The following is a 24,567-nucleotide window of genomic DNA, read 5'->3' on the forward strand; positions in this document are numbered from 1 at the left end:
GTGGCGCACCGGTCCAAGGCACTGCATCTCAGTGCTAGAGGCATCACTACAGAAACCCTGGTTTGAATCCAGGCTGGATCACAACTGGCTGTGACTGGGAGTCCCATAGGGCGGCGCACAATTGGCCCAGCGTTGTTTGGGTTTGACCGGTGTAGGCCGTCATTGTAAATAAGAATTTTTCTTAAACTGACTTGCCTAGTTAAATAAAGGTTTAAAAAGGGCAACCAGTTTAGAACAAACACCCTTGTTGATTTATTTTCCCTTTTGTACTTTAACTATTTGCACATTGTTACAACACTGTATATAGACATAATATGATATTTATTCCTTTAGAACGTTTGTGAATGCAGTGTTTACTGTACATGTTTTTATTGTTTATTTCACATTTGTTTATTTAATATGTTTAAACATGTTTCCAATGCCAATAAATCCCCTTGAATTGAAATGAATTGAAATTAACCGAGATGAACCGAAACTGAGAGAAACTGAGAGATATATAGAAAGACTGAGAGAGAGAGAGACTGAGAGCGACAGAGAGAGACAGAGAGACTGAGAGACTGAGAGAGAAAGAGAGAGACAGAGAGACTGAGAGACTGAGTGAGACAGAGAGACAGAGACTGAGAGAGAAAGAGAGAGACAGAGAGACTGAGAGAGACAAAGAGAGACAGAGAGACTGAGAGACTGAGAGAGACAGAGTGAGACAGAGACTGAGAGAGACAGAGAGAGACAGAGAGACTGAGAGAGAAAGAGAGAAAGAGAGATACAGAGAAAGACAGAGAGAGAGAGAGAGAGAGAGAGAGTGAGACAGAAAGACTGAGAGACTGAGAGAGACAGAGTGAGACAGAGAGACTGAGAGAGACTGAGAGAGAAAGACTGAGAAAGAGAGAGATTCATCCACGCCAAAACAACCACACAAACACATCCACACTAACACATCCACACTAACACATCCACACCAACACAACCACACCAACACATCCACACCATCACATCCACACCAATACACATCCAAACCAACACATCCACAACAACACATCCACACTAACACACATCCACACCAACACATCCACACCAACACATCCACACCAATACACATCCACACCAATACACATCCACACCAACACATCCACACTAACACACATCCACACTAACACATCCACACCAACACATGCACACCAACACATCCACACCAACACATCCACACATCCACACCAACACATCCACACTAACACATCCACACCAACACATCCACACTAACACATCCACACAACACATCCACACTAACACACATCCACACCAACACATCCACACCAACACATCCACACCAATACACATCCACACCAATACACATCCACACCAACACATCCACACTAACACACATCCACACTAACACATCCACACCAACACATGCACACCAACACATCCACACCAACACATCCACACATCCACACCAACACATCCACACTAACACATCCACACCAACACATCCACACTAACACATCCACACCAACACATCCACACCAACACATCCACACTAACACACATCCACACCAACACGTCCACACTAACACACATCCACACCAACACATCCACACTAACACATCCACACTAACACACATCCACACCAACACACATCCAAAATAACACACATCCATACCAACACCAACACACCAACACATCAACACTAACACATCCACACTAACACACATCCACACCAACACATCCACACTAACACACATCCACACCAACAAATCCACACTAACACACATCCACACTAACACACATCCACACTAACACACATCCACACCAACACACATCCAGACCAACACATCCACACCAACACATCCACACCAACACATCCACACCAACACATCCACACTAACACATCCACACCAACAAATCCACACTAACACACATCCACACTAACACACATCCACACTAACACACATCCACACCAACACACATCCAGACCAACACATCCACACCAACACATCCACACCAACACATCCACACCAACACATCCACACTAACACATCCACACCAACACATCCACACTAACACATCCACACCAACACATCCACACCAACCCATCCACACTAACACACATCCACACCAACACGTCCACACTAACACACATCCACACCAACACATCCACACTAACACATCCACACCAACACACATCCAAAATAACACACATCCATACCAACACATCCACACCAACACATCCACACTAACACATCCACACTAACACACGTCCACACCAACACATCCACACTAACACACATCCACACTAACACATCCACACCAACACATCCACACTAAAACATCCACACTTACACACATCCACACCAACACATCCACACCAACACATCCACACTAACACATCCACACCAACACGTCCACACTAACACATCTACACCAACACATCCACACTAACACATCCACACTAACACACATCCACACCAACACGTCCACACCATCACATCCACACCAACACATCCACACCAACACATCCACACCAACACATCCACACCAACACGTCCACACTAACACGTCCACACCAACACATCCACACCAACACATCCATACCAACACATCCACACCAACACATCCACACCAACACATCCACACCAACACATCCACACATCCACACCAACACATCCACACTAACACATCCACACCAACACATCCACACCAACACATCCACACCAACACATCCACACTAACACACATCCACACCAACACGTCCACACTAACACACATCCACACCAACACATCCACACTAACACATCCACACTAACACATCCACACTAACACACATCCACACCAACACACATCCAAAATAACACACATCCATACCAACACCAACACACCAACACATCAACACTAACACATCCACACTAACACACATCCACACCAACACATCCACACTAACACACATCCACACCAACACATCTACACTAACACACATCCACACCAACACATCCACACTAACACACATCCACACTAACACACATCCACACTAACACACATCCACACCATCACATCCACACTAACACACATCCACACCAACACATCCACACCAACACATCCACACCAATACACATCCACACCAATACACATCCACACCAACACATCCACGCTAACACACATCCACACTAACACATCCACACCAACACATCCACACCAACACATCCACACCAACACATCCACACTAACACATCCACACCAACACATCCACACTAACACATCCACACCAACACATCCACACCAACCCATCCACACTAACACACATCCACACCAACACGTCCACACTAACACACATCCACACCAACACATCCACACTAACACATCCACACCAACACACATCCAAAATAACACACATCCATACCAACACATCCACACCAACACATCCACACTAACACATCCACACTAACACACGTCCACACCAACACATCCACACTAACACACATCCACACTAACACATCCACACTAACACATCCACACCAACACATCCACACTAACACATCCACAGCAACACATCCACACTAATACACATCCACACTAATACACATCCACACCAACACATCCACACCAACACATCCACACTAACACGTCCACACTCACACATCCACACCAACACATCCACACCAACACATCCACACCAACACATCCACACCAACAAATACACACATCCACACCAACACATCCACACTAACACATCCACACCAACACATCCACACCAACACATCCACACCAACACATCCACACTAACACACATCCACACCAACACGTCCACACTAACACACATCCACACCAACACATCCACACTAACACATCCACACTAACACATCCACACTAACACACATCCACACCAACACACATCCAAAATAACACACATCCATACCAACACCAACACACCAACACATCCACACTAACACATCCACACTAACACACATCCACACCAACACATCCACACCAACACATCCACACATCCACACCAACACATCCACACTAACACATCCACACCAACACATCCACACTAACACATCCACACTAATACACATCCACACCAACACATCCACACTAACACACATCCACACCAACACATCCACACCAACACACATCCACACTAACACACATCCACACTAACACACATCCACACCAACACACATCCAAAATAACACACATCCATACCAACACCAACACACCAACACATCCACACTAACACATCCACACTAACACACATCCACACCAACACATCCACACCAACACATCCACACTAACACATCCACACCAACACATCCACAGTAACACACATCCACACCAACACATCCACACCAACACATCCACACCAATACACATCCACACCAATACACATCCACACTAACACACATCCACACCAACACGTCCACACTAACACACATCCACACCAACACATCCACACCAACACATCCACACTAACACACATCGACACCAACACACATCCAAAATAACACACATCCATACCAACACATCCACACCAACACATCCACACTAACACATCCACACTAACACACATCCACACATCCACACCAACACGTCCACACTAACACACATCCACACTAACACACATCCACACTAACACATCCACACTAACACACATCCACAGTAACACATCCACACCAACACATCCACACCAATACACATCCACACCAATACACATCCACACCAACACATCCACGCTAACACACATCCACGCTAACACATCAACACCAACACATCCACACCAACACATCCACACCAACACATCCACACATCCACACCAACACATCCACACTAACACATCCACACCAACACATCCACACTGACACATCCACACCAACACATCCACACCAACACATCCACACTAACACACATCCACACCAACATGTCCACACTAACACACATCCACACCAACACATCCACACTAACACATCCACACTAACACACATCCAAAATAACACACATCCACACCAACACACATCCACACCAACACGTCCACACTAACACTTCCACACTAACACACATCCACACCAATACACATCCACACCAACACATCCACACCAACACATCCACACTAACACACATTCACACCAACACATCCACACCAATACACATCCACACCAATACACATCCACACTAACACACATCCACACCAACACGTCCACACTAACACACATCCACACCAACACATCCACACTAACACATCCACACTAACACACATCCACACCAACACACATCCAAAATAACACACATCCATACCAACACATCCACACCAACACATTCACACTAACACATCCACACTAACACACATCCACACCAACACATCCACACTAACACACATCCACACCAACACGTCCACACTAACACACATCCACACTAACACACATCCACACTAACACATGCACACTAACACACATCCACACTAACACATCCACACCAACACATCCACAGTAACACACATCCACACCAACACATCCACACCAACACATCCACACCAATACACATCCACACCAATACACATCCACACTAACACACATCCACACCAACACGTCCACACTAACACACATCCACACCAACACATCCACACTAACACATCCACACTAACACACATCGACACCAACACACATCCAAAATAACACACATCCATACCAACACATCCACACCAACACATCCACACTAACACATCCACACTAACACACATCCACACATCCACACCAACACGTCCACACTAACACACATCCACACTAACACACATCCACACTAACACACATCCACAGTAACACATCCACACCAACACATCCACACCAATACACATCCACACCAATACACATCCACACCAACACATCCACGCTAACACACATCCACGCTAACACATCAACACCAACACATCCACACCAACACATCCACACCAACACATCCACACATCCACACCAACACATCCACACTAACACATCCACACCAACACATCCACACTGACACATCCACACCAACACATCCACACCAACACATCCACACTAACACACATCCACACCAACATGTCCACACTAACACACATCCACACCAACACATCCACACTAACACATCCACACTAACACACATCCAAAATAACACACATCCACACCAACACACATCCACACCAACACGTCCACACTAACACTTCCACACTAACACACATCCACACCAATACACATCCACACCAACACATCCACACCAACACATCCACACTAACACACATTCACACCAACACATCCACACCAATACACATCCACACCAATACACATCCACACTAACACACATCCACACCAACACGTCCACACTAACACACATCCACACCAACACATCCACACTAACACATCCACACTAACACACATCCACACCAACACACATCCAAAATAACACACATCCATACCAACACATCCACACCAACACATTCACACTAACACATCCACACTAACACACATCCACACCAACACATCCACACTAACACACATCCACACCAACACGTCCACACTAACACACATCCACACTAACACACATCCACACTAACACATGCACACTAACACACATCCACACTAACACATCCACACCAACACATCCACACCAATACACATCCACACCAATTCACATCCACACCAACACATCCACGCTAACACACATCCACGCTAACACATCAACACCAACACATCCACACCAACACATCCACACCAACACATCCACACATCCACACCAACACATCCACACTAACACATCCACACCAACACATCCACACTAACACATCCACACCAACACATCCACACTAACACACATCCACACCAACATGTCCACACTAACACACATCCACACCAACACATCCACACAAAAAAATCCACACTAACACACATCCATACTAACACACATCCACACCAACACACATCCAGACCAACACATCCTCACTAACACATCCACACTAACACACATCCACACCAACACATCCACACTAACACACATCCACACCAACACACATCCACACCAACACGTCCACACTAACACATCCACACTAACACACATCCACACCAATACACATCCACACCAACACATCCACACCAACACATCCACACTAACACACATCCACACCAACACATCCACACCAACACATCCACACCAATACACATCCACACTAACACACATCCACACCAACACGTCCACACTAACACACATCCACACCAACACATCCACACTAACACATCCACACTAACACACATCCACACCAACACACATCCAAAATAACACACATCCATACCAACACATCCACACCAACACATCCACACTAACACACATCCACACCAACACATCCACACTAACACAAATCCACACTAACACATCCACACCAACACATCCACACCAATACACATCCACACCAATACACATCCACACCAACACATCCACGCTAACACATCAATACCAACACATCCACACCAACACATCCACACCAACACATCCACACATCCACACCAACACATCCACACTAACACATCCACACCAACACATCCACACTAACACATCCACACCAACACATCCACACCAGCACATCCACACTAACACACATCCACACCAACATGTCCACACTAACACACATCCACATCAACATGTCCACACTAACACATCTACACCAACACATCCACACTAACACATCCACACCAACACATCCACACTAACACATCCACACCAACACATCCACACCAACACACATCCACACCAACACATCCACACTAACACATCCACACCAACACATCCACACCAACACACATCCACACCAACACATCCACACCAACACATCCACACCAACACATCCACACCAACACGTCCACACTAACACATCCACACCAACACATCCACACCAACACATCCACACTAACACATCCACACTAACACACATCCACACTAACACACATCCACACCAACACATCCACACCAACACATCCACACCAACACGTCCACACTAACACATCCACACCAACACATCCACACCAACACATCCACACTAACACATCCACACTAACACACATCCACACCAACACACATCCAAAATAACACACATCCATACCAACACATCCACACCAACACATCCACACTAACACATCCACACTAACACACATCCACACCAACACATCCACACTAACACACATCCACACCAACACGTCCACACTAACACACATCCACACTAACACACATCCACACTAACACATCCACACTAACACACATCCACACTAACACATCCACACCAACACATCCACACCAATACACATCCACACCAATACACATCCACACCAACACATCCACGCTAACACACATCCACGCTAACACATCAACACCAACACATCCACACCAACACATCCACACCAACACATCCACACATCCACACCAACACATCCACACTAACACATCCACTCCAACACATCCACACTAACACATCCACACCAACACATCCACACCAACACATCCACACTAACACACATCCACACCAACATGTCCACACTAACACACATCCACACCAACACATCCACACTAACACATCCACACTAACACACGTCCAAAATAGCACACATCCATACCAACACATCCACACCAACACATCCACACTAACACATCCACACTAACACACATCCACACCAACACATCCACACCAACACACATCCACACCAACACGTCCACACTAACACACATCCACACTAACACACATCCACACTAACACATCCACACTAACACACATCCACACTAACACACATCCACACCAACACACATCGACACCAACACATCCACACTAACACATCCACACTAACACACATCCACACCAACACATCCACACTAACACACATCCACACCAACACGTCCACACTAACACATCCACACTAACACACTAACACACATCCACACCAACACATCCACACTAACACACATCCACACCAACACATCCACACTAACACACATCCACACCAACACGTCCACACTAACACACATCTACACTAACACACATCCACACCAACACATCCACACTAACACACATCCACACCAACACATCCACACTAACACATCCACACTAACACACATCCACACCAACACATCCACACTAACACATCCACACTAACACACATCCACACTAACACATCCACACTAACACACATCCACACTAACACACATCCACACCAACACACATCGACACCAACACATCCACACTAACACATCCACACTAACACACATCCACACCAACACATCCACACTAACACACATCCACACCAACACGTCCACACTAACACATCCACACTAACACACATCCACACCAACACATCCACACTAACACACATCCACACCAACACATCCACACTAACACACATCCACACCAACACGTCCACACTAACACACATCTACACTAACACACATCCACACCAACACATCCACACTAACACACATCCACACCAACACATCCACACTAACACATCCACACTAACACACATCCACACCAACACATCCACACCAACACACATCGACACCAACACATCCACACTAACACATCCACACTAACACACATCCACACCAACACATCCACACTAACACACATCCACACCAACACGTCCACACTAACACATCCACACTAACACACATCCACACCAACACATCCACACTAACACACATCCACACCAACACATCCACACTAACACACATCCACACCAACACATCCACACCAACACATCCACACTAACACATCCACACTAACACACATCCACACTAACACACATCCACACCAACACATCCACACCAACACGTCCACACTAACACATCCACACCAACACATCCACACTAACACATCCACACTAACACATCCACACCAACACATCCACACTAACACATCCACACCAACAGTCCACACTAACACATCCACACCAACACATCCACACTAACACACATCCACACCAACACATCCACACCAACAAATCCACACCAACACATCCACACCAACACGTCCACACTAACACATCCACACCAACACATCCACACCAACACATCCACACCAACACATCCACACTAACACATCCACACTAACACACATCCACACTAACACACATCCACACCAACACATCCACACCAACACGTCCACACTAACACATCCACACCAACACATCCACACTAACACATCCACACTAACACACATCCACACCAACACACATCCAAAATATCACACATCCATACCAACACATCCACACCAACACATCCACACTAACACATCCACACTAACACACATCCACACCAACACATCCACACTAACACACATCCACAACAACACGTCCACACTAACACACATCCACACTAACACACATCCACACTAACACATCCACACTAACACACATCCACACTAACACATCCACACCAACACATCCACACCAATACACATCCACACCAATACACATCCACACCAACACATCCACGCTAACACACATCCACGCTAACACATCAACACCAACACATCCACACCAACACATCCACACCAACACATCCACACATCCACACCAACACATCAACACTAACACATCCACTCCAACACATCCACACTAACACATCCACACCAACACATCCACACCAACACATCCACACTAACACACATCCACACCAACATGTCCACACTAACACACATCCACACCAACACATCCACACTAACACATCCACACTAACACACGTCCAAAATAGCACACATCCATACCAACACATCCACACCAACACATCCACACTAACACATCCACACTAACACACATCCACACCAACACATCCACACTAACACACATCCACACCAACACGTCCACACTAACACACATCTACACTAACACACATCCACACCAACACATCCACACTAACACACATCCACACCAACACATCCACACTAACACATCCACACTAACACACATCCACACCAACACATCCACACTAACACATCCACACTAACACACATCCACACTAACACGTCCACACTAACACACATCCACACTAACACACATCCACACCAACACACATCGACACCAACACATCCACACCAACACATCCACACTAACACACATCCACACCAACACATCCACACTAACACACATCCACACCAACACGTCCACACTAACACATCCACACTAACACACATCCACACCAACACATCCACACTAACACACATCCACACCAACACATCCACACTAACACACATCCACACCAACACGTCCACACTAACACACATCTACACTAACACACATCCACACCAACACATCCACACTAACACACATCCACACCAACACATCCACACTAACACATCCACACTAACACACATCCACACCAACACATCCACACCAACACACATCCACACCAACACATCCACACTAACACATCCACACTAACACACATCCACACCAACACATCCACACTAACACACATCCACACCAACACGTCCACACTAACACATCCACACTAACACACATCCACACCAACACATCCACACTAACACACATCCACACCAACACATCCACACTAACACACATCCACACCAACACGTCCACACTAACACACATCTACACTAACACACATCCACACCAACACATCCACACTAACACACATCCACACCAACACATCCACACTAGCACATCCACACTAACACACATCCACACCAACACATCCACACTAACACATCCACACCAACACATCCACACTAACACACATCCACACCAACACATCCACACTAACACATCCACACCAACACATCCACACTAACACACATCCACACCAACACATCCACACTAACACACATCCACACCAACACATCCACACTAACACATCCACACCAACACATCCACACTAACACATCCACACCAACACATCCACACTAACACATCCACACCAACACATCCACACTAACACATCCACACCAACACATCCACACTAACACACATCCACACCAACACATCCACACCAACACATCCACACCAACACATCCACACCAACACGTCCACACTAACACATCCACACCAACACATCCACACTAACACACATCCACATCAACACGTCCACACTAACACATCCACACCAACACATCCACACTAACACATCCACACCAACACATCCACACTAACACATCCACACCAACACATCCACACTAACACATCCACACCAACACATCCACACTAACACATCCACACCAACACATCCACACTAACACACATCCACACCAACACATCCACACCAACACATCCACACCAACACATCCACACCAACACGTCCACACTAACACATCCACACCAACATATCCACACCAACACATCCACACTAACACATCCACACTAACACACATCCACACTAACACACATCCACACCAATACACATCCACACCAACACATCCACACCAACACGTCCACACTAACACATCCACACCAACACATCCACACCAACACATCCACACTAACACACATCCACACCAACACATCCACACTAACACATCCACACCAACACATCCACACTAACACATCCACACCAACACATCCACACTAACACATCCACACCAACACATCCACACTAACACATCCACACCAACACATCCACACTAACACATCCACACCAACACATCCACACTAACACACATCCACACCAACACATCCACACCAACACATCCACACCAACACATCCACACCAACACGTCCACACTAACACATCCACACCAACATATCCACACCAACACATCCACACTAACACATCCACACTAACACACATCCACACTAACACACATCCACACCAACACATCCACACCAACACATCCACACCAACACGTCCACACTAACACATCCACACCAACACATCCACACCAACACATCCACACTAACACACATCCACACCAACACACATCCAAAATAACACACATCCATACCAACACATCCACACCAACACATCCACACTAACACATCCACACTAACACACATCCACACCAACACGTCCACACTAACACACATCCACACTAACACACATCCACACCAACACGTCCACACTAACACACATCTACACTAACACACATCCACACTAACACACATCCACAACAACACATCCACACTAACACATCCACACTAACACACATCCACACCAACACATCCACACTAACACATCCACACCAACACATCCACACCAACACACATCGACACCAACACATCCACACTAACACATCCACACTAACACACATCCACACCAACACATCCACACTAACACACATCCACACCAACACGTCCACACTAACACATCCACACTAACACACATCCACACCAACACATCCACACTAACACACATCCACACCAACACATCCACACTAACACACATCCACACCAACACATCCACACTAACACACATCTACACTAACACACATCCACACCAACACATCCACACTAACACACATCCACACCAACACATCCACACTAACACATCCACACTAACACACATCCACACCAACACATCCACACTAACACATCCACACCAACACATCCACACTAACACACATCCACACCAACACATCCACACTAACACATCCACACCAACACATCCACACTAACACACATCCACACCAACACATCCACACTAACACACATCCACACCAACACATCCACACTAACACACATCCACATCAACACGTCCACACTAACACATCCACACCAACACATCCACACTAACACATCCACACCAACACATCCACACTAACACATCCACACTAACACATCCACACTAACACATCCACACTAACACATCCACACTAACACATCCACACCAACACATCCACACCAACACATCCACACCAACACATCCACACTAACACACATCCACACCAACACATCCACACCAACACATCCACACCAACACATCCACACCAACACGTCCTCACTAACACATCCACACCAACACATCCACACCAACACATCCACACTAACACATCCACACTAACACACATCCACACTAACACACATCCACACTAACACACATCCACACCAACACGTCCACACTAACACATCCACACTAACACACATCCACACCAACACATCCACACTAACACACATCCACATCAACACGTCCACACTAACACATCCACACCAACACATCCACACTAACACATCCACACCAACACATCCACACTAACACATCCACACCAACACATCCACACTAACACATCCACACTAACACATCCACACTAACACATCCACACCAACACATCCACACTAACACATCCACACCAACACATCCACACTAACACACATCCACACCAACACATCCACACCAACACATCCACACCAACACATCCACACCAACACGTCCTCACTAACACATCCACACCAACACATCCACACCAACACATCCACACTAACACATCCACACTAACACACATCCACACTAACACACATCCACACTAACACACATCCACACCAACACGTCCACACTAACACATCCACACCAACACATCCACACCAACACATCCACACCAACACATCCACACCAACACGTCCACACTAACATGTCCACACCAACACATCCACACCAACACATCCATACCAACACATCCACACCAACACATCCACACCAACACATCCACACCAACACATCCACACCAACACGTCCACACAAAATGAAAATGTAAAAGAAGACAACCTTCCAGGGCGAAGCGGAAGAGGTCAGGGCTGGGGTCGATAGTCAGACTGTGCCCCCTCTCCTCCTTTCCTCCCTCTTTCTCCACACGGGTCGCTAGCTGACAACAGAAATCCCTTGCTACTTCGTCTAGGAGGGGCAGGAAGCGACGTACGGCAGGAGCCATCATCACCTCCCTGTTGAGCAGGAGACGGTCGGCACGCCACTCTGCCCCATTCCTGGTGGTAGAGAGGACCACTGTCAAATTACTGACTATATTCCCACCCTCCATACACTCTGTCCCGTTCCTGGTGGTAGAGAGGACCACAGTCAAATTACTGACTATATTCCCACCCTCCATACACTCTGTCCCGTTCCTGGTGGTAGAGAGGACCACAGTCAAATTACTGACTATATTCCCACCCTCCATACACTCTGTCCCGTTCCTGGTGGTAGAGAGGACCACAGTCAAATTACTGACTATATTCCCACCCTCCATACACTCTGCCCCGTTCCTGGTGGTAGAGAGGACCACAGTCAAATTACTGACTATATTCCCACCCTCCATACACTCTGCCCCGTTCCTGGTGGTAGAGAGGACCACAGTCAAATTACTGACTATATTCCCACCCTCCATACACTCTGCCCCGTTCCTGGTGGTAGAGAGGACCACAGTCAAATTACTGACTATATTCCCACCCTCCATACACTCTGCCCCGTTCCTGGTGGTAGAGAGGACCACACACACACGCACACACGCACACACACACAGGTATGTACTTGAGGAAGACTCCCTTGCTGTGCTGCCGTGTCTCTCTGTGTGTGGCCCATGGCTGCAGGGTCATGCGTCGGGGGTGAAGGCCCTCAGAGCGGAACAGCTCACTGATGTCAGACGGCAGCAGGATATTCACAGTGCTCTGGGTGCCCAGACGCTCCCTGTTGGTGACACACCCAACACAGTACATGAAACATGACAGCACACACACACACACACACACACACACACACACACACACACACACACACACACACACACACACACACACACACACACCATAGTACAAGACCCTGTGGATGGACACCAGTCAGGTCACCAGTGATACAAGTCAGTATTCAACGTCCATCCATGTCTGAGGACATTGGGAGATGACGTGGAAACTGGACACCAGGGGCAACAGTTACCTTCAAGCAGGTTTCAGTTTTGTCAGAGAGTTGTGGATGAGGATGGTGGATGGGTGTCAGCATCTGCCTCTGATTCCAACGGTTACTACCTTAACCTTTCAGAGTTAATACCTTAACCGTTCAGAGTTAATACCTTAACCATTCAGAGTTAATACCTTAACCTTTCAGAGTTAATACCTTAACCTTTCAAAGTTACTACCTTAACCTTTCAGAGTTACTACCTTAACCATTCAGAGTTAATACCTTAACCGTTCAGAGTTAATACCTTAACCGTTCAGAGTTACTACCTTAACCGTTCAGAGTTAGTACCTTAACCTTTCAGAGTTACTACCTTAACCGTTCAGAGTTAGTACCTTAACCGTTCAGAGTTAGTACCTTAACCATTCAGAGTTAGTACCTTAACCATTCAGAGTTAGTACCTTAACCTTTCAGAGTTACTATCTTAACCGTTCAGAGTTAGTACCTTAAACGTTCAGAGTTAGTACCTTAACCATTCAGAGTTAGTACCTTAACCATTCAGAGTTAGTACCTTAACCATTCAGAGTTAGTACCTTAACCGTTCAGAGTTAGTACCTTAACCATTCAGAGTTAGTACCTTAACCATTCAGAGTTAGTACCTTAACCATTCAAGTTAATGGTTAAGGTACTGCCTGAACTTAACCTTAAAAACTTTAACATTTGACATTTGGATTAACTTTGAAAATGTACGTTTGAGAAACATGATGTGAGACTGTGAGAGCTGGTAGGGCCCACAGTATCACACTGCCACACACACGTTCATACAAACACACACGCACACACACACAGGTACCTGTAAATGGGGCCGAGGGTGTTGAAGGTCCTCTCCATGTGTTTGTGTAATAGTTTAAATCTGTCTTCTCTCCAGAACTTCACCAGGTTGAGCCAGCCACTGCTGCCCGTGTGGGGGATCTCCTCAAACCGCCTCAGCCCTCTACCTCCACCCCTCCCCGCAGGACCCCCTCTGGCGGGGGTTACCCCCTCCACACCGAGCCCTGCCACTGTCCCCGCCGGACACACACACATCCCCCTCTGTATCCTGACACACGCTGCTTGTCGCACGGACACACACATCCCCTGTATCCCCTGGAACACGGACGGGCTCACAGATACACTCCACATGGTCTGAGGTAGGGATGACCCTCACAGACTCTCATAGCTTCACCGCTACTCTCCACTCTCTACAGCGCAAATGTGCTTTTTTCTTCTCAATTATTGCTCCATCCCTCCATCCCTCCCTCCTCTCCTCCTTCGTCTGTTTGTCCTCCATCTCTCATAGAGCTGATAGAGGTGATGATTTATGTCTCAGAAGGTCAAAGTTCAAGAGAAACAGCACAACAAAAATGTCAGAATGGTGTAGGATTAACACACGCACACACAGTCACAAACACTCATAGTCACACACAGACACGCAGGAACACACACTCACACACACCTACAGTCGCACACACACATCTCTGTAGTACGTCAGTACCAAACTAGTCTTTATTAACAGTTTTTTTGTAACAACATAATAAGGACAGCGTTTGACTTATATACACCACAAAAGTCAAAGGTTATGTACAAAACAAAGATTAACAAGACAAATATTTGGGAACAAGGAACTGAAAAGTGAAGTATATGTGAAAACAACACTTAAGGTTATAATCTTGTTAGGATTCCTTCCCTGTGTGTGTGGGCCCCAAATGGGCCTAATGATCTGTAACAGGTCCAATCCAGTTTCATCCAGTTAGTTCCTGTATGGTCCAGACCAGTTCTATGCAAATAGTAACAATGACAGCCATGTTCTGCTATCAGTGACACAGGGATGACGTCATTCATGACATCATTTCCCCTGACGAGTCGTCCTCACAGCCTGGCTCTATTGTCAACAGTCTGATCAGCAGATAACTCAGCGAGAGAGAGTGAGAGAGATGGGGGGGGGTTGGTGTGAGAGAGAGGGAGAGAGAGAGGCGGGTGAAGAGAGAGAGAAGGGTGAAGAGAGAGAGAGCGGGGGTGAAGACAGAGAGAAAGAGAGAGAGAGGTGGAGAGACAGAGGGGTGAAAAGAGAGAGAGAGAGCGGGGGTGAAGACAGAGAGAAAGAGAGAGAGAGGTGGAGAGAGAGAGGGGTGAAAAGAGAGAGAGAGCGAGAGAGAGGGGGTGTGAAGAAAGAGAGAGAAAGGGTGAAGAGAGAGAGGGAGAGCGAGAGAAAGGGGGTGGAGAGAGAGGGGTGGAGAGAGAGAGAGAGAGGGGTGGAGAGAGAGAGAGGGGTGGAGAGAGAGAGAGGGGTGGAGAGAGAGACAGGGGTGGGGAGAGAGAGAGGGAGAGGGGGGAAGAGAGAGAGAGAGGGAGAGGGGGGAAGAGAGGGAGAGGGGGGAAGAGAGAGAGGGAAAAAGGGTTGAAGAGAGAGAGAGAGAGAAGGGTGGGGAGAGAGAGAGAAAGAGAGTGTTAAAGACAGATAAGGAGATAAAGGGATAGAGGAGCAACTGTGACAAAGTCGTCTGTCAATGTGTTCCCTCCAATCTGCTACTACGTTGTGTTAAAATGTTATTCTTCATCATTTAGGCATAATGCATGTTTTTAGCATGTTGCAGGTTGATTCTGTGTAGTATCTAGTATGTTCTCTTTGATCACATGACTTTGCAGGCCTCTCCGTTGACTGACATTGGAGTGGACGACTTGGTCTGCTTGCCTCCAAGCATCCCCATGTTGAAGTTGAGGCCTTGGAAGGCGCTCAGCAGGCTGTAGCCATCGTCCTTGGCCGGGGTCTCAGGACCAATCAGTTTAGCCAGTTGACGGGGGAGTGCCACTTTCCCTTGCGCCGCACTCAGGTGGCTGGTATCCTTGGAACTCTGGGGGTTGGGAAGAGAGTTGGGAAGAGAGTTGGGAAGAGAGGGGTAGGGTGACGAGGAAAAAATACAGTTTAAATATAGCACTGCTTTAAGGGTTATGGGAAGAGAGTTGGGAAGAGAGTTGGGAAGAGAGGGGTAGGGTGACGAGGAAAAAATACAGTTTAAATATAGCACTGCTTTAAGGGTTATGGGTATGGGGCTAGGGGCTAGGAGATAGGGGCTAAGGGCTAGGGGCTAGGAGATAGGGGCTAAGGGCTAGGAGATAGGAGATAGGGGCTAAGGGCTAGGAGATAGGAGATAGGGTCTAGGAGATAGGGGCTAAGGGCTAGGGGCTAGGAGATAGGGGCTAAGGGCTAGGGGCTAGGAGATAGGGGCTAAGGGCTAGGAGATAGGAGATAGGGGCTAAGGGCTAGGAGATAGGAGATAGGGTCTAGGAGATAGGGGCTAAGGGCTAGGGGCTAGGAGATAGGGGCTAAGGGCTAGGAGATAGGAGATAGGGTCTAGGAGATAGGGTCTAGGAGATAAGGGCTAGGAGAAAGGGGCTAGGAGATAGGGGCTAGGAGATAGGGGCTAGGAGATAGGGGCTAGGAGATAGGGGCTATGTGATAGGGGCTAGGAGATAGGGGCTAGGAGATAGGGTCTAGAAGATAGGGGCTAAGGGCTAGGAGATAGGAGATAGGGTCTAGGAGATAGGGTCTAGGAGATAGGGTCTAGGAGATAGGGGCTAGGAGATAGGGGCTAGGAGATAGGGGCTATGTGATAGGGGCTAGGAGATAGGGGCTAGGAGATAGGGTCTAGGAGATAGGGGCTAGGATATAGGGGCTAGAATATAGGGCTAGGAGATAGGGGCTAGGAGATAGGGGCTAGGAGATAGGGGCTAGGAGATAGGGTCTATGAGATAGGGTCTAGGAGATAGGGGCTAGGAGATAGGGGCTAGGAGATAGGGGCTAGGAGATAGGGGCTATGTGATAGGGGCTAGGAGATAGGGGCTAGGAGATAGGGTCTAGAAGATAGGGGCTAAGGGCTAGGAGATAGGAGATAGGGTCTAGGAGATAGGGTCTAGGAGATAGGGTCTAGGAGATAGGGGCTAGGAGATAGGGGCTAGGAGATAGGGGCTATGTGATAGGGGCTAGGAGATAGGGGCTAGGAGATAGGGTCTAGGAGATAGGGGCTAGGATATAGGGGCTAGAATATAGGGCTAGGAGATAGGGGCTAGGAGATAGGGGCTAGGAGATAGGGGCTAGGAGATAGGGTCTATGAGATAGGGTCTAGGAGATAGGGGCTAGGAGATAGGGGCTAGGAGATAGGGGCTAGGAGATAGGGGCTATGTGATAGGGGCTAGGAGATAGGGGCTAGGAGATAGGGTCTAGGAAATAGGGGCTAGGATATAGGGGCTAGGATATAGGGCTAGGAGATAGGGGCTAGGAGATAGGGGCTAGGAGATAGGGGCTAGGAGATAGGGCTAGGAGATAGGGCTAGGAGATAGGGCTAGGAGATAGGGCTATAATTTGTTCTGCTAATGCAACACACTAACCTTGGAGAGCTGGTACTTCTTCCTGAAGTGATCCCTCATGGCGGCTCTCTCTGCGTGCTTCTGAGCATTCAGGGCTTCCCTCAGCTTCCTGGAATCAACACAACTACATGTAACACATAGACAGACACACACACAAACATAAATACATCCCTGCCCTAAAACCCATCACCGCCAACCCCCAACCTGTCTGTTACCAAGCTGGTTTTCATCCATAATCTCCTCATGGTGTTGTTTTTAATCTCCACGTTGACCACAGTGGTCATGTTGTAGTTATGTTTGCGGTCACTCACCTCTCTTTCTCCAGGTCAGTTTGGTAGGAGCGTGTGACGGAGGTCTGTCCCGTCCGTGGAGGGCTGCTCTTTACTCCTCCTGTCCACCTCTTGGCCCTGCGCCTGGCCCACACCTCTCTCTCCTTCACTCCTGTCACACAGCTGGACAGCTTCTTCATGGGCACCGCCAGAGACTGCTTCACCATAGTATCCATGTCTCAGGGTGTCTGTTAGAGAGTGTGTGTGTGTGTGTGTGTGTGTGTGTGTGTGTGTGTGTGTGTGTGTGTGTGTGTGAGAGAGAAAGAGAGAAAGAGAGGGTACGTCCAGAACTCTCTGTAGTGTAACCTATGTGTGTTACTTCACACTCAGAAGCATCAGAGTGTCCTTTTTCATTCGTGTTCTGTAGGACATATGTTTGTGTCTGTGCGCATCTCCCACATCTTCCTCCTTGAGGTTAGCTGGCTTGGACACACTCACTACAGTACAGACAGCCAGTGTATTCATAGACAATGACTCAGGGGCTCAGTACCTGCAAGGACAAGGACACAAACAGGCAGTTAGAGATTACACCCAGACAGCATGTGCAGCGTTTCAGATAGACACACACAAGCCCAGTCCAGTACTTCCTTACCCAGACATCCACAGTAGGCCTGAGCCTCAAACACCCACAAAGTCCTTAGAGCTTCAGCCAGAGGCCATATACTGTAGCTAACCGTGTCCCATAGTCCAGTTCCACAAAGCCTTGAGGTCAACTGAAAGCAATGAGAAGAGCAACCCCACAGACAAAGTTCTTCCTGCTCTCCTCCACTCCTTGTGCTGTGTGTTCTATTGCCCTCTCAGGTGAAAATAACAGCTTTCCTCCCCGAGGATCTACTATTCAACCCATTCCCCCCTCATCCTCTATACCCCTCCCTCTTTACTATTACCCCCCTTGAGATGACCTCCTTATGGACTTAACGAGGGGAATCTCGTTAGCAGAAACAGGGACTGCACCCTGTGTATGAAGAAGACTTAGAGACACATTAGCTGATGTCATGTTGGGTTAGACACTCTCCTGACTGACTGTGTGCTTGTGTGACAAACAGAAAGGATGGCAGGGTATTATTACCTTTAAAAAGTTCCAACAAGTTACCATCCCTCACGCCTTCTAAATAGACGATGCCCTAAGCACAGGTCTGGGATCTGTTTATGCAATCCCAATACCCAATCTCCAACCATTAGAAGGCAGAAAGACAAAGTGATCTTCGATCAGGTTTAACCAGCTGTGATCAGGATGACGGTGGAGGTTTAAGACAGGCCAGATGGATGGAAGGGCTCTGAGTTCAGTAGATAATGGGAGTATAGAGGCAGACAGAGAGAGATAGACGGCGTGAGGGAAAGTCAGTCTGTCAGTATGAGACAGCAGTCTGTGTTCAGAGCAGAAGACAGTAGTTACTACATACTGATCTGAAGACCATCCAGCAAAAGGGGCGGGAACGAGGAAAAAGGACAATGTCTTCTCATACTCTAGATTCTGTTCTAGTCTCAAACAGCACCACTTCAACCATTATGGATCTTCAACAGGCGTGGAAACATAACCGTGTGCACTCTGCAGCCATTTCCCCAATTGTTTTCTTATGTAAACCACCTGAGACTGACAGGGCAAGTCATTCCAGGTAGTCAGACACAGCAGATAGAGAGAACAGGTGATGGAAAGGGAGGGAGGGATGGAGGGAGGGATGGAGGGATGGGAGGAGGGATGGAGGGATGGATGAAGGGATGGAGGTATGGGAGGGATGGAGGGATGAAGGGATGGGTGGATGGATGAAGGGATGGAGGGATGGTATGGGAGGGATAGAGGGATGGAGGTATGGATGGAGGGATAGAGGGATGGAGGTATGGGAGGGATGGAGGTACAGATGGAGGTATGGGAGGGATGGAGGTATGGGAGGGATGGATGGATGGAGGGATGGTGAGGGAGTAGAGAGCATTGAAAGAAGAGATATGACCCCTGTTTATCTCAGGTCTGTTGTGAGACGGACAGAAAGAGCAGCTGTCAGGACACAGACAGTCTGGTTTACTAGCCGTGTGGCTAGTGCCAGGAATGCACGTGTGTGTGTGTAGGTGTGTGTGTGTGTGTGTGTGTGTGTGTGTGTAGAGGTGTGTGTGTGTGTGTGTGTGTGTGTGTGTGTGTGTGTGTGTGTGTGTGTGTGTGTGTGTGTGTGTGTCTGTAGCGTTATACAAACTAAAAACACAATGAAAAGAGACAAAGCTGTGACAGAACCCTGAGAAGGACATCAGGTGGCCAGCTGTTTGGCTTGGTGTCCATTCATCTTCTCCTGCTGCATCAGGAATTGCTACAGTATCTTCATTTGACCAGTTTCTCACAGCAGGAAAATGATCCTGCAGCATCAGGAAATGTGAGTTATTATGTGGATTATAATTTATGGACAGTTTTGTAGGGATTAATACATTGGTCATTAGGGCAAATCAAATCGGACATATTTAAGTGGGAATTACAAACTTTAGAAGCCTTTTTAAACCTTGAACACACTACCAGTTTTCATTTTCTGCTGCGCAGGAAGATGCTCTGCCTCAACATAGTGATGAAATTAAGATAGTAGATCTGTACAGTTCAAGCTCAGCCAGGACATATTAGACAGGACATGGGGGATGGAGGGAGAGAGTGTGTGTGTGGGGCCCCCAAGGTTCGCCATCTCCCAGTCAATCCAACCGCCCCTCTCCCCTCCCCCTCTCCCTTCTCCACTCCCCTCCCCCTCCCCCCTCTTCACCTCCAACCCCCTGGGCCTTGGTTTGTGACAGATGAGGACACCATTAATTCCTTAACGAGATGGAGGAGAGAGCCCACAGACCCTCTGTCACAGATCCTTATGCACAGATTTAGGACCAGCTCTTCTATAATTATAACCGCTAGGGGGAGAAATTTGAAACTGACGACATCCTACTGCCACAGAGGGTGAGATAAGTCAACGGGCAACATTAACACCTTTCAATGTACCACACAGATGCTGGGTAGGGACACTACAGTGTCTTTAGAGGGACATAATACTTAGAAACTACTGTTAGGAGAATAGTAGTTACATGGGATATTTCATGATAAAGATAGATGTTATACAAACTGTGTAATGTGTTTGTAAAAAAATCAAATAAAATCTGAATTTATTTAAAGTGCATTTAACAAAGTCACAACACACTTTACAAAACAACAACATAATAATAAGACAAGAGATAATCAAGAAGAGAGAAACAGAGACAGCAGACAGAAAATCACAAAAAACATCAAGCAAACATAAGGAGGGTGGGGGGGCCGGGGGGGTAAGACAGAGTACAGGGACACATGGGACAGCAAGACATTAAGGAGTCCAGTAGGTCAGGAGTGGTAGTGAGTCCATTTATAGCCAGGAGGAAGGTGGACGGTTAGCAGGGTGCAAAGTGTGTATGTCAGTGGAGGCTGCTGAGGGGAGGACGGCTCATAATAATGGCTGGAACAGACAAATGGAAACCAGGTGTTTAATGTATTTGATACCATTCCCCGTATTCCGCTCCAGACATTACCACGAGCCTGTCCTCCCAGTTAAGGTACCACCATCCTCCTGTGGTGTATGTGTGTTGGAGCTTCCAGGAGCACTGCTGTCTGAGCTCCTTAAGGGATTCCACTGTGGATCAGTGTCCAGCATGTGAAGGGCGGCCAGCCTGACCAGAGCACGCACGCACGCACACAAACAAACAAACAAACACTACACACAAACACACACACACAGTTTCTCCCTCTTTCTCTCTTATACACACGCACAGGTCAGGGATGTACTAAGGGCATTCCTTTCAGACCAGTACAATAACAGGGCTGTCTAATGTTAGTGTGTGTGAATTACCATGACTCAGTCTGAGACTGCTCTCACTGACAAGACACACAGAGACATGGGAAACACACATGTGCTTCCCCTGTGAGCTTCACACACTCAAACACATGAGAATACAGAAGCCTGTCCAAAACGTTCAACTAATAGTCGATCACACACACACACACACACGCTGACTCACACACACTTCCTCTGTC

General features: G+C 47.3%; 2 protein-coding genes across 3 annotated transcripts in view; both read right to left on the minus strand.

Annotated features, from left to right (window-relative positions):
• LOC139379416 (cytochrome P450 11B, mitochondrial-like) overlaps positions 1 to 16,998 on the minus strand; it is a 25,171-nt gene extending 8,173 nt beyond the window's left edge. The window contains exons 1-3 of the mRNA XM_071122230.1: positions 16,670 to 16,998; positions 15,457 to 15,612; positions 14,701 to 14,915 (exon numbers count right to left, since the gene is read on the minus strand). Of these exons, the coding sequence (XP_070978331.1) occupies positions 14,701 to 14,915; positions 15,457 to 15,612; positions 16,670 to 16,998 (700 nt within the window). The remainder of the gene's footprint in view (positions 1 to 14,700; positions 14,916 to 15,456; positions 15,613 to 16,669) is intronic.
• A 1,169-nt stretch (positions 16,999 to 18,167) lies between these two features.
• LOC139379426 (complexin-3-like) lies at positions 18,168 to 21,308 on the minus strand. Of its 2 annotated transcripts, none has more exons than XM_071122241.1 (4): positions 21,142 to 21,308; positions 20,532 to 21,039; positions 20,242 to 20,344; positions 18,168 to 18,707 (listed from the first exon to the last, which is right to left on the minus strand). In XM_071122241.1, exons 2-4 carry the CDS (start codon positions 20,723 to 20,725, stop codon positions 18,486 to 18,488), a joined length of 519 nt encoding a protein of 172 aa, XP_070978342.1. In that variant the 5' UTR covers positions 20,726 to 21,039; positions 21,142 to 21,308; the 3' UTR covers positions 18,168 to 18,485. The 2 variants fall into 2 exon arrangements, with proteins under 2 accessions (XP_070978342.1, XP_070978348.1); XM_071122247.1 differs by having other exon boundaries at positions 18,174 to 18,707; positions 20,242 to 20,329.
• Positions 21,309 to 24,567: the final 3,259 nt, after the last annotated feature.

The sequence above is a fragment of the Oncorhynchus clarkii genome, chromosome 2 (assembly GCF_045791955.1).
Source record: "Oncorhynchus clarkii lewisi isolate Uvic-CL-2024 chromosome 2, UVic_Ocla_1.0, whole genome shotgun sequence".
In the NCBI taxonomy this organism is placed as follows: Eukaryota; Metazoa; Chordata; class Actinopteri; order Salmoniformes; family Salmonidae; genus Oncorhynchus; species Oncorhynchus clarkii.